This window comes from Coffea arabica, chromosome 2e (genome assembly GCF_036785885.1).
Source record: "Coffea arabica cultivar ET-39 chromosome 2e, Coffea Arabica ET-39 HiFi, whole genome shotgun sequence".
Classification (NCBI taxonomy): Eukaryota; Viridiplantae; Streptophyta; class Magnoliopsida; order Gentianales; family Rubiaceae; genus Coffea; species Coffea arabica.
Window position 1 is genome coordinate 17,047,504 of NC_092313.1, and position 20,621 is coordinate 17,068,124.

Here is a 20,621-nt window from a genome sequence, read left to right on the forward strand (position 1 = left end):
CGACGAGGCAGCGGAAGAGACAGACACATTAATAGCAAGTGCTTCGAGATTTCTCCCTGGAGTTTTGTTTTTCGTTTTCTTTCCCTTACTTTATCGGGGTATGATGGAAACAAAATTAATTCAACAAATCAACCCGCTTTCTCCCTCTCCACTCTGCAACCCCCTTTTTCATTTATTTATCATGAGATAATGTAAAGAAATTCAGAGCAATTTGATCATAATCAAGGCTCCGTTTGAATTAACTCACCTGTTTTTAGGATATTTAAAAAAAAAAATTTCAAGTGTATCAATGTATATGAAAAATAAATAAATTTCCATGGATCCAAAGTGAAGGCTGTGAAGCACAATCTTTCAACTTGCAAAAAATTCAAAGCAAGACTGGAAAAGGCAGTATTTAGTAATAAGTTAGAGCCTATCCTATAGTTTAGTGAAAACTAAGGGGTTCAATTGTAATTACCACTTTCCTTTAGCTCCACCAATGCACGGTCAAATCTCAGAATCAACAGTTTAATCCGTCTCCTCCTCCTCCTTGCACTACCAAATTGTAATCGACCATTCGCCCATGAAAAAACTACGCCAAGCTCAGTGTCTCCTCAGGCTACAGCACCCGAACCTCATTCAGCTCTCCACAATACCTGCAGCTCATCGGCACAATTCCACGCTTTCTCGTTCCAAATTGGGAAAACCCACACTGTCCGCCTCTCCAGCAGCCGCGTCATCTATCACCTCTCAAACTCTTCAAGATTACGCGAAATCTTCTCAGTGGCATTTGATCAAACAGGTATCTTCATCTTTGACGCCTAAGTTAATCTCATGCACCTTTCTCAGTCTCCGCTCGTCCCCTGACCTTATTCTCAACTTCATAAAATATCTTAGCCCCCAGTGCCTCAACTTGGAATGCTACTGTCTTGCTATTTCAATTCTCTCTCGAAGGCCATCTCCAAAACAAGCCACAGAGCTTATCAAGACAGTTATCTGTTCTCGGATCGCGAGTATTAGTGACATTTTTTATGGATTGGTGGGTGCTAGAGAGAGATTAAAGATATCGAGTTCGATTTTGCTGGATTTGTTGATCAGGGCGTTGTGCGAGTTGAAAAAGGGTGATGAGGCATTTGAGTGCTTTAAAATGATGCAGGGGATGAATGTCTTGCCAAAGATTGAGACTTGTAATGATATCTTGAGTTTGTTCCTTAAGTTGAATAGGACGCAAATGGCCTGGATTGTGTATGCTGAGATGTTTCGAATGAGCATTAATTCTGGTTTGCGCACGTTTAATATTATGGTCAATTTGTTATGCAAAGAAGGGAAGTTGAAGAGGGCTAAAGAATTTATTAGGCAAATGGAGGGTTTTGGGTTCAAGCCGAACGTGGTAACATATAATACCGTAATTCATGGATACTGCTTGAAAGGGGATCTAGAAGAGGCTAATAAAGTTCTTGAGTCGATGATATCAAAAGGGCTTGAGCCGGATACATATACATATGGATCACTGATCAGTGGCATGTGTAAGGAGCGTAGGGTGGACGAGGCGTCTGCACATTTTGTGAAGATGATGGAAGCTGGGTTGGCGCCCACAGCTGTGACATATAACACTTTGATTGATGGATATTGTAATAAAGGGGACTTGAAAAGGGCTTTCTCTTATAAAGATGAGATGATCAAGAAAGGAGTAATGCCTACTGTATCTACTTATAATTTGCTAATTCATGCTCTGCTTCTTGAAGGTACAATTGGTGAAGCTGATAATTTGTTAAAAGAGATGCAAGAAAAAGGGATGCTTCCAGATGCCATTACATATAATATACTGATCAATGGGCATTGCAGAGCTGGAAATGCCAAAAAAGCCTTTAGTCTTCATGATGAAATGTTTAGTAAAGGGATTCAACCTTCCCGAGTTACATACACTTCACTGATTCATGTCTTGGGCAAGAGGAACAGAATGAAGGAGGCAGATGACTTGTATGCAAATATATTACGAAGAGGTGTATTACCAGATCTTATAGTGTTTAATGTGTTAATTGATGGTCACTGTGCAAATGGAAACATGGAGCGTGCTTTTCTGCTTCTGGAGGAGATGGATAAGATGAAGGTCACCCCTGATGAAGTGACCTATAATACACTTATTCGAGGGTATTGCAGAGAGGGTAAAGTGGAAGAAGCACGTGGACTTTTTGCTAGGATGAAGGAACAGGGAATTGAACCTGATCATATCACCTATAACACACTGATTAGTGGGTATAGTGGGAGAGGTGACGTGAAAGATGCCTTCAGAGTGCGGGATGAAATGTTTAGTTTAGGGTTCAATCCCACTCTTCTCACTTACAATGCTCTTATACAAGGATTATGCAAAAAAGGCAAAGGAGATCTTGCTGAACAACTCCTCAAGGAAATGGTGAGTCAAGGTATTACTCCTGATGACAGCACTTATATTTCTTTGATAGAAGGTATTGGGAATGCAGGTAGCTTTAAGGGTAAAAGTATCCAGGATGAGGTATCTTGTGCATAGACATGTGTAGTACTTGGAAAGCCATGCATGGATAGATATTTTGACAGTATCAGGCATGAGCTCTTGCTGGAGTGTAAATTCTTGTGTTGCTTACTTCTTGATAGCTTTATTTTGGGATTCGATATATTATACTCCTGCATGAAAAGTAAAGACACTGTCATGAGGGTGGATAGAGTAAAAACACTGGCACCTTCAGAATTTTGTCACAGTACATGTGTCTACAGGCTTAAGAGGCTGTTCTGTTGAGGATGTAGAAGCTGATTCTCTATTTCTAGTAATGCTTCAAGGCAAGCAGTGAAAAATGTCATTGTGCTTGCTAATGTACCCATCTGAGCTTGTGAAGCAGACTACCTGCTACATTGATGTTCTTTGAGGAAATCTCATTGCTGCGAGATACTCTTTATCAACCTTTTTCAAAAATGATGTTTCCAGGGCACTGAAAATAGGATGAGAATCATTTGAAGGGGGTTTTCCATCATCAAGGTAGTAATGTATACTTTATTGATCAAAGGCTTTGCTAAAGTGGATCTGAATATGAGGATTTGGTGCTACATTTTGCTTCGGGTGAGAGACTCTTGCATGCAGAAACCTTTTTGTTTGGAGTAAGAGTCATGCGACTGAAGAGCTACCTTTGAATTAGATGTTCAACCTGTAGATTTGGAAGGTTTAATGAAGTCGAATACTTCTGCCTGCCTCAACATGATTTAGGACTGATCATGTAGATAAATTTTTTTCTTTTATTCTTTTTTTTTTTATCAATCTTTTGCTCGGCGATGCACTCCATTTGTACTTTGTAAGTCATTTATGTGCTGTAATACTTTCGGGGAGACATCAATTTTGTAGTTAGAATTCGTGTTGAACAAGAAGAAACTATTGGTACTTAATTGATGAACAAGTATTGATGTGATTTGAGGGATTTTTGTAATATCCATCTCCCTGAACAGTTTCTGGTTCATTTTATCCCCTTAAAACATCTGCTTGATGATATGATCTGGCTCTTTTTATTTGTGAAATGAAATTAAGCATCTACTTAATGGAATGTTTTGTTTAATAACATCTCTTTTATTATGCCTAGCGTTCTTTTCGTTATTTATTTCATAGTTCACCCATGCAGATAATGCATGATACAGACTCGTCCTGTTTTTGCTGTAAGAAACCCCGCTTAGTTTATTCACATCACCATCTGTGCAACTTTGTTGGAAGAAATTGCGCTACTGCTTCAGCAATCTCAATCTTCCAGTCCATTTGAAATTGGACTGGACACAGAACACAAGTATTTTTCATAAACCATTACTCGGTCTTAGGTAATGTTCCGTCAGGATCTTGAAACGAACTTGTTATCGCCAGTAAAGATATTATATCTTTAAACAAGTGATAACGTCTCATGTGCTACTTTTAAGAATTGAAACATATCAGAGTCCACTACTTGATGGTGGGGTCAAAGGTCTGTATCCCTTGTTATCAGTTCACTGGCTTCGAATTCCTGAAAGATGGTTATGCATTTATGGTCAATTGACAATTGAATATGGTAATCCACTAGCTCTTGTCAACTGCCTCTATGCCTTAATCTTTAGTGTGTTATTGCATTAAATCGCCATTCAAACAAACATGAGTCCTAATACGCAAGGCTATGAGATTATATGTCATAACCTTTCCATTACAACTGTAGACACAATTTTTCTTTGAAGAATAGTGGAAGGGTCACATTTGGATGGTTTGTCATCATTTTAGTGGAATTGTTTGTGGAAACACATGCACCATGCACCAAATTTTGTTTACAAAACCTATCGTGCATTTCTGAGACGAAATTCCGCAAAGTACTTCCAAGTTTTTAAGCCTTGCAGCAGACCCAATTCTCCAATATCAGAAACTTCAATGGGAAAACTTGTGGAACACCTAGTATCTGGCTTCGCCCTTGCCAGCCTTGGTTTCTGGCATGCCTTCAACACAGTCAGAGCCTGCTATGCAAATGACTCTTCTAAATTTACAGCAAGGTTTTGGTACCCATTTAGGAGTCCAATTTGCAAACTTAAAAATCTGGAGCTCATACTTGTCTTGTCTTTCTCCATCTTGGCAATTTTCATGCAAATCTTGGACTTTCCTCCTCTACACCTTTCTTTCAAACATGAGAATTTTGAGCATGCAACTATGTTCCTTCACCTTGCCATTTTTTCTGGTTTCAATCTTCTTGCAGAGCTAAGTCATTTGCCTGAGACCCTATCTGGCGTCTCCGGCATACTTGCAGCCTCTGTTTTTGCTCAAGAGCTTTTCTTGCTCCATTACCACTCAACTGATCACATTGGACTTGAGGGTCATTACCATGGGCTTTTGCAGCTCATAGTATTGGTGTCACTGTTCGCTGCATTGGTTGTAACTTCTTGTCCTTCTAGTTTCCCTGCAGCACTAGTTCTTTCGGTTTCAGTCATATTACAAGGATGCTGGTTCATCGTTATGGGATTCATGTTGTGGGTTCCTAAGTTCATTCCACAAGGATGTGTGGCGCAGTTAAGTGATGCCAGCAGCAGCATCATGCAAGGAGCGGTCGTCTGTGAGACTCAAGAAGCTAGTTTCAGGGCAAGAGCACTGGCTAACTTGCAGCTCAGTTGGATGCTTTCTGCAGTTTTGATCTTTGTCACGGGGATTTTGCTTGGATTTTCCAGAGCTTTTGCACCTAGAGGACCATCAACTGACTATAAGCAATTACAAACTAGAGCCACGGATATACCCTTACCAATTACGGAATTCAAGCAAACTTGGCCACGAGAAGTGAGAACTTGACTGACTACTCAAGTCTGGCAAATTAGTTGCCAATTAAAGGGCCTTCGATGAACTTGGGAGTCCATGTAGTGTTTGGATTCCGAGGAATGATGTATATAAGAATAAGTGATTTTGGAGCGTTAAGCTATCGTTTGCCCTCGATGTATTCCTGTCAAGACTGATTTCAGTATACTGATGGATTGAAAACTTCGTGCAAACTTAGACTAATAATCGATATACTTTCAAGAGAAGTGCCTTAGACAGCTACTCTTGGTCAAAGTTCGTTAGGTTTTCGTCCCTAGATGAAAATAGTTTGTGGACTGTATCCATGGTTTGACATCGTGGGTTGAGGCCGCGTCGCGGTCTCGGTTGTTCCACATCCATCGCGGCATATCGATTGAATATCGGGTGATACGCACATTATAGCACATGAAAGTTTCCAAAATTTTTGAAAAAATTACTAAAATTAGAAAATATTAAAAAAAAGATACAATTTTGAAAAATATCCGAGTCAATTTCGAATTGACTCGGATATATCGGTCGATATCATGCATCACAAATTCGAATAGGCCAATATCGGCCGAATCAAAGCAAGTCGTTGCGGATATGATAATATTACAGCGATTGACATCGTAACAGTCCCCTCCATTCCAGTTACGACTCGACCGATACGTATCGGTATCGGCCGATATTATGAAACATGACTGTATCAAGAAGAAAGATTATGATTGTCAAAACACGGAAAGGACCAAAAAAAAAAAAAGTTAAAATAACAAAACTAGGTCCAAGTTATGAAGATGTTGAGGGTGACTGCGTGGGTGGGTAGATGGGTTGGTCTAGGGCCGCCTAAAGTAATTTCAAGAAATGCGTTCCCATTGAATAGTTAATTAATTGCCCCCACGTGAATGGGCTGGTGGTTGGCGCCTCTTCCTCGGGACCGTCAGGTCCTGGGGTCGAACCTCCGCAGCAACACCAGTTCCGCCGTGCATCTAACGTGCTAGGTCTGATTGGGGCGTCGGGCCGGGCCGGAGTGGGATTAGTCGGGCCGCCTTTACGGAATTGACCCGGACACCCACTTCGTCGACAAAAAAAAAAAAAAAAGAATAGTTAATTAATTTCATCGTTTCAAGTTTTCATCACCCTCATGTCTCGAGATCCATGATACTTGCTTAGTCTCCATAATAAGTGAGCAGTACTACCTTTATCACTGACGAAGCATGTTCTCCTCCAGTAGGTTACAAGCAATCTAATTCTAAAGTAAGCTCAAGAGAACAAAGCAGTTACTCTGACCCCCATCCAATGAGCTGCATGCGAGATCCTTGTGGAGAAAATTCACAAAGCATTTACCTCTTTACTTTCTGGATAAGAACTGCACGAACATCAGAATTCTGCAGCACCCGTTGTCCTGAAGTCCCACTTGAATCATGACTCGGTTATCATCCAGAATCAGATGCCTGTGCCCAGTTGTGGTGTTTAGCTTGTTGGGGTGCCTGATCACGATCCGGTTATACTCCATAACGAGCCAACCCTTTGTGCCTGGTGCAAAAATTCAAATGCCTAACACCTATCTTTCTCAATTTGGTGAGCTCGTAGATGTGGAGGAACTGGAACACCCACCCTTATCGAAAGGGCAAGACACGCAAACTACAAGCCTGGTTGATGAGTTTCTTGACAAGGGCTCCCAGATCAGGAGTTTTTTCTTTCCTGATAAGAGAAACGCTATCGATCCGGGGGAAGGGAGTGATAGGAATTACTATTATCCAGGAAGAATTTGGCTGGACACGGATGGGAATCCAATCCAAGCTCATGGAGGCGGGATTTTGTACGATGAGAGATCAAGGAGGTACTACTGGTATGGTGAGTACAAGGATGGTCCAACCTACCGTGCTCCTAGGAAGGGCGTGGCCAGGGTGGATGTCATTGGAGTTGGATGTTATTCTTCCAAGGATTTGTGGACTTGGAAGAATGAGGGCGTTGTGCTGAAAGCAGAAGAAAAGAACGAGACTCATGATCTACACAAGTCCAAAGTTCTAGAGAGGCCTAAAGTGATTTACAATGAGAAGACACGTAAATATGTAATGTGGATGCACATTGATGATGCTAACTACACTAAAGCCTCAGTTGGAATTGCTATCAGCAGTTCTCCAACTGGTCCATTTGTTTATCTTTATAGCAAGAGTCCTCACGGATTCGATAGCAGGGACATGACAATTTTCAAAGATGGAGATGGTATAGCATACCTGTTTTACTCTTCTCTGCACAATAGACAAACTCATATTGGTCCCCTCAGTAAAGATTATCTTGATGTTACAAATTCTATGACCAAGGTTTTAGTCGGACAGCACAGAGAAGCGCATGCTGTGTTTAAACACCAAAGCAACTACTACATGATCACATCAGGCTGTAGTGGCTGGGCACCCAATGAGGCACTGGTTCATGTGGCTGAATCAATTATGGGGCCATGGGAGGCCATTGGAAACCCTTGCTTTGGAGCAAACAAAGTTTTTCGGGTCAACACATTCTTTGCTCAGAGTACATTTGTACTTCCCATGCCAGGGGGACCTCCGGGGTCATTTGTTTTTATGGCTGATCGTTGGAAGCCAGATGACTTGCGCGATTCAAGATATTTATGGCTGCCTCTAATTGTGGAGGAAGAAGCATACCAACAGCTGCCTCTTGTTAGTCCTATAAGGCCCAAAGTATCAATCTTTTGGAATGCAAAATGGATGATACCTTACAGAGGAATTCGTGAGAACTCACGATGAGGTTTTTCATGCCAATAAATCATTGAGCAACATAACAAGGTTTAATGTGTCTTTATCCAACTACAGGCACAAGGTAGCTCAATCATGTGTACACTTTATCTAACCGGGATACAAAGGAAACGGAAATAACAGAGCCAATATGCTAGCTCCATCGCAAAATGTTCTGCTCTGGGCAAGATGTCTATTAATTTCTTTAGCTTGTAGTTTTGCAGTTTAGTATCTGTTGTACGAAGCAAGATAATTCTTGATAAATAGTATCCAAGATGTAGAAGCCTGCATTGTTCCCAGGAAAAGCAGCATAAAATCCTTCAGTTGGTTGCCAAAATTTCATCCATCAGTTAATGTGCGAGGTAAGAAGGTGATTGGAAAATGTGTTCAAAGAAAACGTAAAAAAATTTTCTATAAAAAATCACAATCCAAATAAGAAGGTTCACAAGCAGTTGAGGAAAATAAATAAATAAATAATTGTTTTTTGTGTCATAAGTTGGCAGGTCTGAGCTTGAAGAGTTTCACGAGTAAACTTGGTGTCAAGCGTTAAACCAGAATAGGGAGCCACAAATAAATGGATGACTGAGATGATGAATGTCTAGCTTTTGGCAATAGAAAGGATAAATGTTGATCAACGCAGTGTCTCAAGAAGTTTCCAACAGAAACGAATTGTACAAATTTGGTTCACTTGTCCAAATTAACTCAATTCTACATCCAGAATAGAATTAGGCAAAAAAGAACAGAAACCTTGATGAAAAACATCTTCTTTAACCAACTAAATTTTGTAATTTCTTATTCGGACTCTTCAACGGAGGTTTCGATTCGAAGAAGAACAAATCCCACAGCTACTCCAATAAGAACTAGGACTTGAATGATAGCAGCAATCCTAAATATCTCATCAGCAGCATTGCAGGTTGAAGAGAGAGCTCCGCCACCTCTGCCTTTGCTCTGTGAAGGACAACTCAATGAGCCAACAATCTTGGCAAAGGATTGTTCAGTGCTAACAGGAAGGCCTAATGAGACAACATTGTTGTGAGCCTTAAGGCCACCAAATGAGTTCAACCCACTAATATAGGTGACTTTGGTCCTCCTTAGGGAGGTTCTTCCTGAGCCAGGAATAGCTGCAGCCTTAATCGTGGCCGGAGATAGTGTAGCTGTGGCTATCGCCATTGCTTCCTGACCAACAACCTATGGAATGAGAAAGATGCAACAATTATGCAAAAGGGGTACCTGACTACCTTAAAATACAGATACGTGTTTCTTTTGGACTTGATAGGGTGATCAAGTTACCTTGTTCGAAATGATCGGTGCAGAGCTCTAAGTTTGCTAAAATGCAGAGATAAAGAATGAGTGAGCAAGTGAGACTTTCTACGGAGAGAAATGAAATGAAGTGGATAAGATGGTCAGCCAATGGTTGGCTGAAAAAAGGATCGGATGAGATTTCTTTGAATGGTAAAAGCGTTAGCTTTGATAGGGGCCAAGAAAAGTGTGGGCTTTTGAGGACTTAGAAGACCATTTCTGTCATCTCTGAATTAACAAGCACAGTAACTACTTATTATCAAAGTTCAGTGATGATTTCTCCAAATAACACAAAATAGCAGAAGCCTGTTTTCAGAAATTATTCAATCTGGCTATGAATGTCACTCAAAATATCTAGGGTAAAGGGAAGTTCAAAAGTAGGAATCTTATTTGTATGACCTTCCGAATCAGAAAACTGATTGAAAACAAACCAAAAACAATAGCAAGTAGGAATGAACCTTAACACCACATCTCCTCTTCGCAAAACAATGCCTCGAACTAGGCAAACAAGTTCTCAACTAATAAGGAGGTCAGCAATCCGAAGATTTATTTTTTCTAGTATATCAATGTATCATGAAGCCCGAATCCGTTTAGGACTGGGTATCTATAAAATTGTTAGGGCAATTGCATTGTAATTTGTACAGTTTAGGATTCAAATGGGTTCAATCTGAATTTGAAGAGATGGAATTGATTGCATGTTACAACCTCAAAAAATTTGCTCCTCTTTGGATGGATGATGTTGTGGTGGTTTTATTCCCAGTTCCCACCTGTGACTATGATCATCGATTCGGTTTCTTCTTCTTGGTTAATGCATCTGTATCCTGATTCAAGAATCGGAATTGGCCTTCCTCATGCCAAATCAGGTAGAGATCATATCAAGCATTTTAGAATGCAGTAGATTGCTCGAAAAAAAGGGTAGAAAGAAACCTGTTAAAAGAAGGTGCAGCGGATTGAGAATCACAGGGCTTGATCACAATATTGAACATGCTAAACTTCCAAAATCACAAACTCGAAAATAATTCTATTTCAACTGATATCCGTATAAATACACTCAACAAACAATAAAACCAATTCTCACCATCAAGCTACATATATGGCCTCCCTATTTCCTCCATTTCACGGGAAAAAAAAATACAACTCTAACGAAATTATCATTGCCGCCCAACAAATATACCTTAACGACAATTGAGCCAATAGGAAAATGACAAAAATCTTAGGGAAAAAAAGAAAAGGAATCAAATTTCGCTCTCCGGGAGATTTTCAAGTGACGGCAACCGGCTGTCGCTTGGGAGGTTCGATATTCTTATTCTTGCGATTGGAATCGGCGAAATCTTCCGTATTATAGATGACAGTGATGTAAAGAGAACAGCTAGGGCACCGAGCGATTTCTTCGCCCAAACGGAGTTCTTTCTTGGTGATCTGGAAGAGGTCTCCGCAGGGGCAGGGATACGTGAAGGCCTGGAGCTTCTCGTTCCATTCCATGTCCTCAATCTCTACGTCGTCGTACGACATCTGATCTCTCGCTGATTTCAAGTTCTGCCGCAATGTTTTAAAACTCGGACCGTTAATTGAACCGGTGAAGTGAAAGGGTCGAAGTTCAACCGGTCGGACCGATTCAACTCCGGTTCAATAAATAATATATATATATATATAGACACACACATACCTGTGCACAGAATAAGATATAAATGCTAAACCACAATTAACATAAGAAAACTCCATAATTAACAACTTTGATCGGAGGTCTTCCTTAGTTTTGATGTGTCAATATTTTGGACTGACCTCACATAATAGAAAACTCCATTTCATAACTTTAACTTATCCAAAGTTGCATCTTGCCTTCGTTTACTTAAAATAATTTCTATAGGCTATGTATAACTTTAAGAAGCAAAATGTCCTATCCACACTGGATAAACCTTCTGTTGAGTGATGTAGCTATCCAAGAATGGTGCACTAAGTAGGTATCAAATAGCATTTTCTTCCTTTCAAATGATTCAGGAAAATTCCAACAACCAGAAAATGATTATATTCTGATAAGTGGACTTCAGCCACCAAGTACAAATGCATAAACAAGTCATTTAACTTGTTTGTCGGCATGCTGAACATGCTAACCAACATTTCCGCAGTTGCTGTACTAGAGACAGCCCAGCCATTTAGAGAAATCCAATTAAACTAAGGTGTTTAAATTATCTCTTGCCTGATTCTACAGCTAGTTCGCCATTCTGAAGTTGTCTCACAAATGCTATTCCCCATCAAAATTAAAGGAAATACATGAAACACAGAACTGTATCTGAACACACATTCTTTTTGTGCAATTTTCTTCCTAGTAAACTTTCAGTTGCTGCACAGATTTTTTTTCCCTCAGCCAAGGGTCCATTTTCCTAGCTAAATTCATAGGCAGCTTAAGTATCATGTATATTAGACGCGTAAGAGGTTATTACAGAATTTTACCTTCCCTTTTCCTCCTAGAATTTGAAAGTTGCAGCCTGCACTTTTAGTTCCTGCTTCAGTTCTTCCTAAGCCGCACCAGTCACTCATTTTTTCCTCACTTTTGGCTCACAGTTTCCAGGTTACAAGCGAGAGAAATAAAGCTAGCAAATTTTTAATTCTCTCCCTCACTCTCTCGGTTGCAAACTGGAAGCAAGGAGGAATCAGAAATGTTTTCTTTCTTCTTCAATTTTATGTTCCAGCTAAGCATTATAATTGCTACAATCTTCAAGCCAGGCAACAGAGCCAACTAACGAGTAAAAAAAAAAATTTGCAGGACAAACAGACTTATCTAATTTGAGGACAAACCAGATCTTTTGTGAAGAATGGAGTGAAGACTTCCCTCCCTTCCGCCCCGCCTCTCCACAATGAAACTGCCGCCGTTGCGGCCCCTGCCGCAAATGAAGCTGCCCACGCAACCGACAAAAATCTCCAGCAACACCTTCGAATCGGCTGTGAAGTTGGGGGATTTGGAAGGAGCCGGGCGCTATGGAGCAAATGCAGCGGATGAGAAAATTGTGAAGATTGAAGACTGAAGACTTGAGAGAAGACTAGGAGCAACAAAAATCTCCAGCAACACCTTCGAATCGGCTGTGAAGTTGGGGGATTTGGAAGGAGCCCGGCGCTATGGAGCAAATGCGGCGGATGAGAAAATTGTGAAGATTGAAGACTGAAGACTTGAGAGAAGACTAGGTTTAATTCTTAATTTCGGTCAAAATTCAGTCAATATTGTGAAAAATTTAAAAACTGCGGTTCACGGTTCAATCCGAATTTAACGGTTTGAACGGTTTTTTATGGTTTTGACCGGTTCTAGGACAAAATCAATACAAGCTATGAACCGGACCGGACACATGGCCGGTTCATGGTTCGACCAGTCGAACCGGCCGGTCCGGTCCGGTTTTGAAAACATTTCTGGACTATAGCTGCTTCTCTGAACAGAGTTAGGGTTTTGCGCAGCCTCACTCAGGTTGTTGCCCGGCTGGTGGAGGTGGCGTCTATTAAAGTTAGGGCTCCTTGAGCCGCCTTCCACGAATTGAGCAAATCAGGGTCTTAAAAGGATTATCTGAATTTTAGAATACCAAATAACTCCCAAAGCAGAGGAGGAAAAAAAGTGCAAGACACTTAAATCAATAGATTTTATGTAGTCTGCGATCCTATTTGATACAATAGGAAATACACATTGTTTTTCCAATCCGCACAACCATTATTTAATGTTCAACCAATGTAAGGCTCCTAATAGTACATAGAAATTAACTCCTAGTACCATATTGGATTACCAATCAGTAATATATGATAAAGATGTTCACCGGGATGACCATTTAGAATGGAGGTCGGTGATCATCTCCACTGGCACACACAACAGGTTTCTAAATATCAGAACAAATGTATCCAGCTAGTCCAATCTTTGAATTTACAAAACTACAGCATACAACTTTGATACTCCACAAAAGAAGAGAAGTCTCAACACTATTATTAAGCACACTTGACATCTCTTTAGCTCAGGAAATTTTTTGATGCAGGATCCAGCACACATGCAAGCAAAATTTTATATTCTGCCTGGTTTGGGACAAATCTGATTAGACCAAAAAATTTTTGAATTATTTAAATTTCACATTAATAGTTGTCCAGTTGGGAAGACGGAGGAGCCAAGGAGTAATCATTTGAAATTCTTTGTTTTTGCAACCTTAAATTTAAATTAGGTTTTAAATAGGAAACTTTATGTTATCATCTTAACAACTAACATACAAACCTTAAGAGAGGCCACAAAAGATTCATAATGATTTAAAAATTGTGAACTACCTTAGAGGCCAGATAATTTCCTTGCATATGAAATTTCACCTTTAAGTCGATCTCTTTATTCCTGTTGAGACTTTTGGGATAATCAAAGCACTTCAACCAAATGCATAGCCTACAAATCTGATGCACGAGACATGAACGCAAATATTAAGAGCTACAATAAGTTTGAAAAATACTGCTGTCTTATGAAGTGTCGAGTAGTTTAATTGAACATGCAAAAAGTAAGGAAAGTTTCTTTATTAAAAAAAGGGCATGTCATTAAACATCCTATGCATTTTTTATATCTTTTGAGAGGTTAATAGCAAAATGAATCTTCCATAGTAAGGAAAGCTGAAAACAAAAGTGAAGCCATACAAAAATACTAAGGTGCCATTTTGTTAGTGTAGAGAGAAAATTGTTGAAAAAACTTAATTAGTGTCACAAATCCCACTCAAACCTCCCAAATATAGATAAAAATCATAGAACAACAAAGAAGCATGCCAAGAACCATAGAGTACCAGGAGCTAGTAATTGCTCTTAAAAAATAATTGATCCTCTAAAATATTTCAAACAGTAATATCATCAACATAACATTCTTACTTATCCCCTTTGGCAGTTGCTCATTGTCAAGATCAAATGTAAAGGTCTTTCTTTTGAAGAATATCTATCAGTTAAAGTTGAGGCCATGCATTTCCTTAGATATGAATGGAGGCATAAACTTTTGATAGCCACCAACAAACATCAACATTTTTGTCTTTTGTTCAAGCAACCTCACAATTCAATGCATGTTTGATGCTAGAAAAGTTCTACATCATTATGAAATAAAGCCAATGAAAGCAGGAAAAAATTAAAAATGCCCAAAGACATACCAAGATATTCAAAGCAAAGGAACCATTTTGCAGCTAGACAGATGGAAGATGAGCCTGAAAACTGAGTACTTGATTAGCTGCTATTCAGAACCTCTACAAATACAGAAGCAATAGTGCAAGTAGTTAATATCACTCCACACTTATAACTACAACTGCTACTATTATTTCAGCTAGAGAACTAAAGAAGGAATTTTGTTTGTCCCTCCAAGAATAAGATCAATCAAGTGGATTTGCGTATATCCCACAACTGTGAAGACATAGGTCAGAGGCGGCATATCCATCCTATCATACGAGTCAATAGCTCCAAGAAGCACATCAGAATCTCACAATCATTGGCGCTCTTTAACAATGATGCATAGGGCACGAAAACTATATATATATGTGGAATAACTAAAACTTTAAGCTTGGCAGTGAGGCGTTTTCATAGTAAAATGCATTGCTAGTTCGCCCATGAATAGATTAACTAATTAGTAGTGCTAATTAAAAAGCACCTTGTCAATGTAAAACCCCTGGTAGAGCGCGTGGTTTTTACACTGTTTTTTTCGAAAAATCCCAATAAATCTTCATCTTTCTCCATGTTTCTATAATTATTTGCACAAAACTTATTGTATCTTTGGCGCAAATTAAAGCATCACAGGAACAAAAAAATTTTGTCCAAAAATGACATATTAGCAAAGTCTGATATCAGAGCAAACTTTTTTGTTGTTCAAAATCCAAGGAACACAAATTTATCCATTGATTAGCAAATTAAAGACTAAAAGAAACTCAAAACCTGGCAGCAACTTCTGAGGATTTGCAGTGAAGTTCATTACTTGGACCGTGTACACTGAGCAAAAAGGAACACCAAAATAATTCTGACAATTGTAGCGGGAAGCAAAGAGACCAAAAGCAGGGAAAATAGAGACAATGGAAGACATGAGACTAACCAGAATCATCTTCTTGGACTCGGAAACAGTCTGCAATCACAAAAAAATAGGTCAAGTTCAGATAAGGAGAAAACAACATGAACAAAAAATTTAATGAAAGAAAAATCTCAAAATGTTTAGATTCAAAACCTAAAGTGATTTCAGATTTGTCTCTCCTACTTCCTCATCACATAGATAGATAGAAGAAGAGGAGGATTTTGACCCAAAAAAATAAAGACAAGAGAGAAGAAGAGGAGAGAACCTTCGAGCAATTCTTTTTTCTCCGTTACCGTTTGTTCTCGGCTAGATAGGGAGATAAAAATGATGAAGCAGCCGTCCGGTTCGAATGTCCCTTTGATGGTCAGTTCAGTTGGCTAGGTGTTGGGTCCAGGAGTGGGGTGGGTGTTGGGTCCAAGAGGTCAGTTTTGGACTCCTTCATGGACCATTTAAACTCGTTCAATTATGGTGGTTTCATTCCCAGTTCCCACCTCAAAAAATGGGTTCAATCTGAATTTGAATAGATGGAATTGATTGCATGTTACAGCCTCAAAAAATTTGCTCTCCTCTTTCGTTGGATGATGCTATGGTAGTTTTATTCCCAGTTCCCACCTGTGACTATGATTATCGATTCGGTTTCTTCTTCTTAGTTAATGCATCTGTACCCTGATTCAAGAATCAGAATTGGTCTTCCTCATTCGAAATCAGGTAGAGATCATATCAAGCATTTTAGAATGCAGTAGATTGCTCGAAAAAAGGGGTAGAAAGAAACCTGTTAAAAAAGGTACAGCAGATTGAGAATCATAGGGCTTGATCACAATATTGAACATGCTAAACTTCCAAAATCACAAACTCGAAAATAATTCTATTTCAATTGATATCCATAAAAATACACTCAACAGACAATAAAACCAATTCTCTCCATCAAGCTACAATACATATATATAGGCCAATAGGAAAATGACAAAAATCTTAGGGAAAAAAAAGAAAAGGAATCAAAATTCCCTCTCCGGGAGATTTTCAAGCGACGGCAACCGGCTGTCGCTTGGGAGGTTCGATATTCTTATTCTTGCGATTGGAATCGGCGAAATCTTCCGTATTATAGATGACGGTGATGTAAAGAGAACAGCTAGGGCACCGAGCGATCTCTTCGCCCAGACGGAGTTCTTCCCTGGTGATCTGGAAGAGGTCTCCGCAGGGGCAGGGATACGTGAAGGCCTGGAGCTCCTCGTTCCATTCCATGTCCTCAATCTCTACGTCGTCGTACGACATCTGATCTCTCGCTGTTTTCAAGTCCTGGACTATAGCTGCTTCTTTGAACAGAGTTAGGGTTTTGGGCAGCCTCGGTCAGGGGGTTGCCCGGCTGGCGGAGGTGGCGTCTATTAAAGTTAGGGCTCCTTGAGCCGCCTTCCACGAGTGCAAGACGACAGCGTACGTTGCCAAACCATTTCATTATTATTATATTATAATCGTTATAAACACTGGGAATGTTAACGTGGTTGGTTTCAAAAGTTGAGCACCCAAAAAATTTTTTTATTTTGCTGGATTTAAAAAAAGAAGAAAAGAAAATTTTAGCCAAAAATAAAAACTTAGGGACTAATTGGCTAAATTTATTTTACTGAAAAAAGTTGATGGACTCCGTTTGATAAAACTGAATCTGAATTCTGAATTCTGAATTCTGAATACTGAAACAATTAATTTGCTGAATATTAAGCACTGAAAAAAGATATATGAATATCTGAATCTTAATGCTGAACATATTTATACTGTTTGATAAACATTTATAACTTAATGCTTAATAAGCTAAATTGTACAATTTTGCACTTCTATCTTTTAATCCAAAAAGGAAATGGAACCTATGATTTAATTAGCTTAAAATTGTTAGATATGAAAATGACAATATTTATTTTTAAATCAAAGTAATATAAAAGAATAAATATATTATGAAAAAGTCCAAATATCGGTGCAAATATTTTTTTAAATCAGAGTTTGATAAGAAAAGTCCAAATATAAGCAAAAGGAAGCTGCAATAAACAAGTTTTAAATTCATACCAAATTATTTAGAAATTAAATTACTTCAATGGAAAAATGTTGAAGCAAAACAACAAATAATCAATGTCACTTACCTTGGAAATAATGAATTTGAGATCAGTGAGTACGGTAGCAATAAAAAAAATTGGAGGAAAAAAATGACAAAATTATGAAAGAGTAGAAAGATGGAAAAAAAAATAAGGAGTAGACAGATGTGAGGAGCATGGAGAAATTGTAAAAAAGTCATTAAATAGGGAAAAAATAGAAGTAGAAAGCCATTAGACAGAGAATGGCATGTTGTTTAATTAGATAAGGATTTTGGATAGAAAATATTAGGTTGTTTAATTAGATAAGGATTTTGAATGTAATTAACAAACAATGATAGATTTGGTAGATAAAATAAAGTAATTGAAGTAAAATCTCTTGATTCTTATCAAATTAAGCATTCAGTTACGATTCTTGTGCTGAAAAAAATACATACAAATTCAGCACCACTTAATAAGTTCAGCAGAAAAATTTTTATTTATCAAACACCCAAAACATCTGAATGTCTGAATGAATTCAGTTTCAGCACTTTTTTATGTTATCAAACAGACACTAAATATGGGATTTTGCCCTAATGCAATGTATAGAAGTTAAAAATGAAAATAAATAAATAAGGACTATATTTTTATGTACTTTTTTTTTATATTTTTGCAGTTATGGATATTATATATTAGTAGAATGTATCTCATTATAAGAAAAAACAATAATAATAATTAATAAGAAACGACTTTTTGTACTAATTCCTCCCAGACGAAGATAAGCCAACTTCCAGCCTTCCACCCAATTTAGCATGAACAGACTTCAAATGGTCAGTAGCCGAAAACAATGCCTACAGAAACTGCCGACTTTTAGTTTTAAAATCACCCAGCAAATTGGCCTCAACTCCATCCCACTTTCACATGCTTCAATTCTCAAAGAACTCAAAGAATCAAAGCCCCTCCAACAAGTCCATGCCTGCATAATTACCTCTGGCCTTTCTAGCAACATTTTTCTTTGCAACAGATTAATGAACTCGTATGCTTCTTGCGGACTTATAGATTGTGCACAGGACATATTTTCTGGAACTAAAAATAGGAATTTGGTTTCTTGGACAATTTTAATATCTGGGTTCACAAGAAATGATCTTCTCATTGACGCAATTAAGGCCTTCCATGAGATGATTTTGAATTATGTGAGGCCTAATGCAACTACAATTTCGAGTATTTTGCCCGCATTTGCAAAACTGGGGCTGACACGGATGGGCAAATCAGTCCATGGTTATTGGATTCGGCAGAGCTGTGGAAGGAATGTGTTTGTCGAAACAGCTTTGGTTGATATGTATATGAAAATCCGGTGCATGAATTTTGCTAGACATATATTTGACAATATGCCTGAAAGAAATCTTGTTTCATGGAATTCTGTGATTTTGGGTTACTCCGATAATGGGTCTGGTGAAGAGGCATTTAACCTTTTTAACTGTATGAGAAGGAAAGGATATTCCATTGATGTGTTTACCATAATGAGCTTGATTTCAGCTTCTTTAGGTGTAGGGGATTTGAGTTTAGCAAGGGTGGTCCATGCCTTGACAATTAGAATCGGGTATGTCTGTGATCGACTTGTCATGAGTGCCTTAATGGATTTATATATAAAGACTGATGGTGTTGATGATGCTTATTGTATTTTTAATGAGATTTCAAAGAAGGATATAGTTGTTTGGACTGTAATGTTATCAGGGTTTTTGAGGAAAGGAAAATGGAACAGGAGTATAGAACATTTCAACGAGATGATCGCAGCAGAAAAATCAGCTTTAGATGCTGTTTCTTTGGTAAGCATCTTAGCAGGCTGCAGCAGCTCTGGAGCTCTTCAACAGGGTAGGCGGATACATGCAATGGTGATAAAAATTGGTTATCAAAGCGATATCTTTGTCGGATCAGCTGTCATAAACATGTATGCTAATTGTGCAGAAATTGGTGATGCAGAATGGTATTTTGGTTCTATGAAAGAGAAGGATGCGGCATGCTGGAATGCACTAATTTCTGGTTATAGCATGAATGGGTACGGTAATGACGCTATTGATCTCTTTTTGAAGATGAAGGGTTCTGGCATAAACCCTGATGAGTGGACGTTATTATCAGTCTTGTGTGCATGCAGTCACGCAGGGATGGTTGATCAAGGACTCCATATTTTTCACCATATGGCCGAGTTTTGGAACATAGTTCCCAATTCAAAGCACTATGCTTGTGTTATTGATCTTCTTGGCCGTGCGGGACTGTTAGATGATGCTTACCGAATGATTTGCAATATGCATCTGCCCCCGACTGTTGATGTTTATGGTGCCATGCTTAGTGCTTGTAGAGTTCATAGAAACATGGATATGGGAGTTGAGATAGCGCAGAAGCTCTCTGCGCTGAAGCCTAGTGATGTGGGGCACCATATATTGCTCTCCAACATGTACGCGTTGGCTGGAAATTTGGAGGCTGTAAAGCTGACAAGGACATCATTACGATTGACAAGACTAAAGAAGTATCCAGGTTTTAGTTCAATTGAGATCGATGGACAAATATACACATTTATGGCAAGTCAGAAAGATCATCCTCAATACCAGCATATCAGTGGGTTCCTGAAGGGCATAATCTTGAAAATTAAATCAGAAGGTTATGTTCCAGACAAAGAATGTGTACTTCAGGAGGTTTCGGATGATATGAGGGAGGATATTCTGTATCACCACAGTGAGAAGTTGGCCATTGTTCTTGGACTGTTGAAAACCAAACAAGGAACGGTCATACGGATAACAAAAAATCTTCGCACTTGCAATGATTGTCACTCCGCAAGCAAGATTATCTCCAAAGTTTTTGGAAGAGCTCTAATCATAAAAGATGCCAATCGGTTCCATGTTTTTGAAGAAGGAATCTGTTCATGCAAAGACTATTGGTGAGCCTCCTGGCGGAGAAATAACATTGGGTTTGTTTGGATAGGGTATTATTTGAAATATTATTTGGAATAATTACTGTAGCACTTTTTGTGATGTGATGTATGTGAGATAAAAAGGTAATTGGAAAGATAAAAAGTTGTATTGAAAATTGTAATGGTGATGTAAATCACGCGTTTTTGACTGTCAAATTCCTTTGATTCAAACATCAATCTATCAAAGAAGTCCTCTCGTGTGGAATCTCTTGTATTATAAGGACTCTGAAGTTTAAGAACAAAATATTAGTGG

At 38.7% G+C, this 20,621-nt stretch overlaps 7 protein-coding genes across 13 annotated transcripts; 4 read left to right on the forward strand and 3 right to left on the reverse strand.

Moving 5' to 3' along the window:
- Positions 1-481: 481 nt before the first annotated feature.
- On the forward strand, positions 482-3,422 carry LOC113731357 (uncharacterized). The gene has a single exon (XM_027256574.2). It carries the CDS (start codon positions 563-565, stop codon positions 2,504-2,506), a length of 1,944 nt encoding a protein of 647 aa, XP_027112375.2. The 5' UTR covers positions 482-562; the 3' UTR covers positions 2,507-3,422.
- A 917-nt stretch (positions 3,423-4,339) lies between these two features.
- LOC113733490 (uncharacterized) lies at positions 4,340-5,470 on the forward strand. The gene has a single exon (XM_027259861.2). The coding sequence runs from the start codon at positions 4,382-4,384 to the stop codon at positions 5,282-5,284; it is 903 nt and encodes a 300-aa protein (XP_027115662.1). The 5' UTR covers positions 4,340-4,381; the 3' UTR covers positions 5,285-5,470.
- Positions 5,471-6,169: 699 nt separating this feature from the next.
- Positions 6,170-8,302, forward strand: LOC113731359 (uncharacterized). Its single transcript, XM_027256576.2, has one exon. It carries the CDS (start codon positions 6,688-6,690, stop codon positions 8,026-8,028), a length of 1,341 nt encoding a protein of 446 aa, XP_027112377.1. The 5' UTR covers positions 6,170-6,687; the 3' UTR covers positions 8,029-8,302.
- A 494-nt stretch (positions 8,303-8,796) lies between these two features.
- On the reverse strand, positions 8,797-9,461 carry LOC113731361 (uncharacterized). Of its 2 annotated transcripts, none has more exons than XM_027256584.2 (2): positions 9,307-9,461; positions 8,797-9,204 (listed from the first exon to the last, which is right to left on the reverse strand). In XM_027256584.2, exon 2 carries the CDS (start codon positions 9,184-9,186, stop codon positions 8,809-8,811), a length of 378 nt encoding a protein of 125 aa, XP_027112385.1. In that variant the 5' UTR covers positions 9,187-9,204; positions 9,307-9,461; the 3' UTR covers positions 8,797-8,808. The 2 variants fall into 2 exon arrangements, with proteins under 2 accessions (XP_027112385.1, XP_071935528.1); XM_072079427.1 differs by having other exon boundaries at positions 8,797-9,192; positions 9,307-9,444.
- An 847-nt stretch (positions 9,462-10,308) lies between these two features.
- On the reverse strand, positions 10,309-16,253 carry LOC113731363 (diphthamide biosynthesis protein 3-like). Of its 6 annotated transcripts, none has more exons than XM_072079428.1 (6): positions 16,122-16,253; positions 15,615-16,015; positions 15,374-15,403; positions 14,448-15,273; positions 13,603-13,719; positions 10,309-10,851 (listed from the first exon to the last, which is right to left on the reverse strand). In XM_072079428.1, the coding sequence occupies exons 5-6, from the start codon at positions 13,627-13,629 to the stop codon at positions 10,576-10,578; spliced, it is 303 nt and encodes a 100-aa protein (XP_071935529.1). In that variant the 5' UTR covers positions 13,630-13,719; positions 14,448-15,273; positions 15,374-15,403; positions 15,615-16,015; positions 16,122-16,253; the 3' UTR covers positions 10,309-10,575. The 6 variants fall into 6 exon arrangements, with proteins under 6 accessions (XP_071935529.1, XP_071935531.1, XP_071935530.1 ...); XM_072079430.1 differs by lacking the exon at positions 16,122-16,253 and having other exon boundaries at positions 14,448-14,501; positions 15,220-15,273; positions 15,615-16,033; XM_072079429.1 differs by lacking the exon at positions 16,122-16,253 and having other exon boundaries at positions 14,448-14,540; positions 15,220-15,273; positions 15,615-16,033.
- LOC113726383 (diphthamide biosynthesis protein 3) lies at positions 16,187-16,798 on the reverse strand. Its single transcript, XM_072079434.1, has one exon. It carries the CDS (start codon positions 16,619-16,621, stop codon positions 16,370-16,372), a length of 252 nt encoding a protein of 83 aa, XP_071935535.1. The 5' UTR covers positions 16,622-16,798; the 3' UTR covers positions 16,187-16,369.
- A 1,324-nt stretch (positions 16,799-18,122) lies between these two features.
- On the forward strand, positions 18,123-20,582 carry LOC140036773 (pentatricopeptide repeat-containing protein At3g12770-like). Its single transcript, XM_072079415.1, has one exon. It carries the CDS (start codon positions 18,216-18,218, stop codon positions 20,337-20,339), a length of 2,124 nt encoding a protein of 707 aa, XP_071935516.1. The 5' UTR covers positions 18,123-18,215; the 3' UTR covers positions 20,340-20,582.
- The last annotated feature ends 39 nt before the right edge of the window (positions 20,583-20,621 follow it).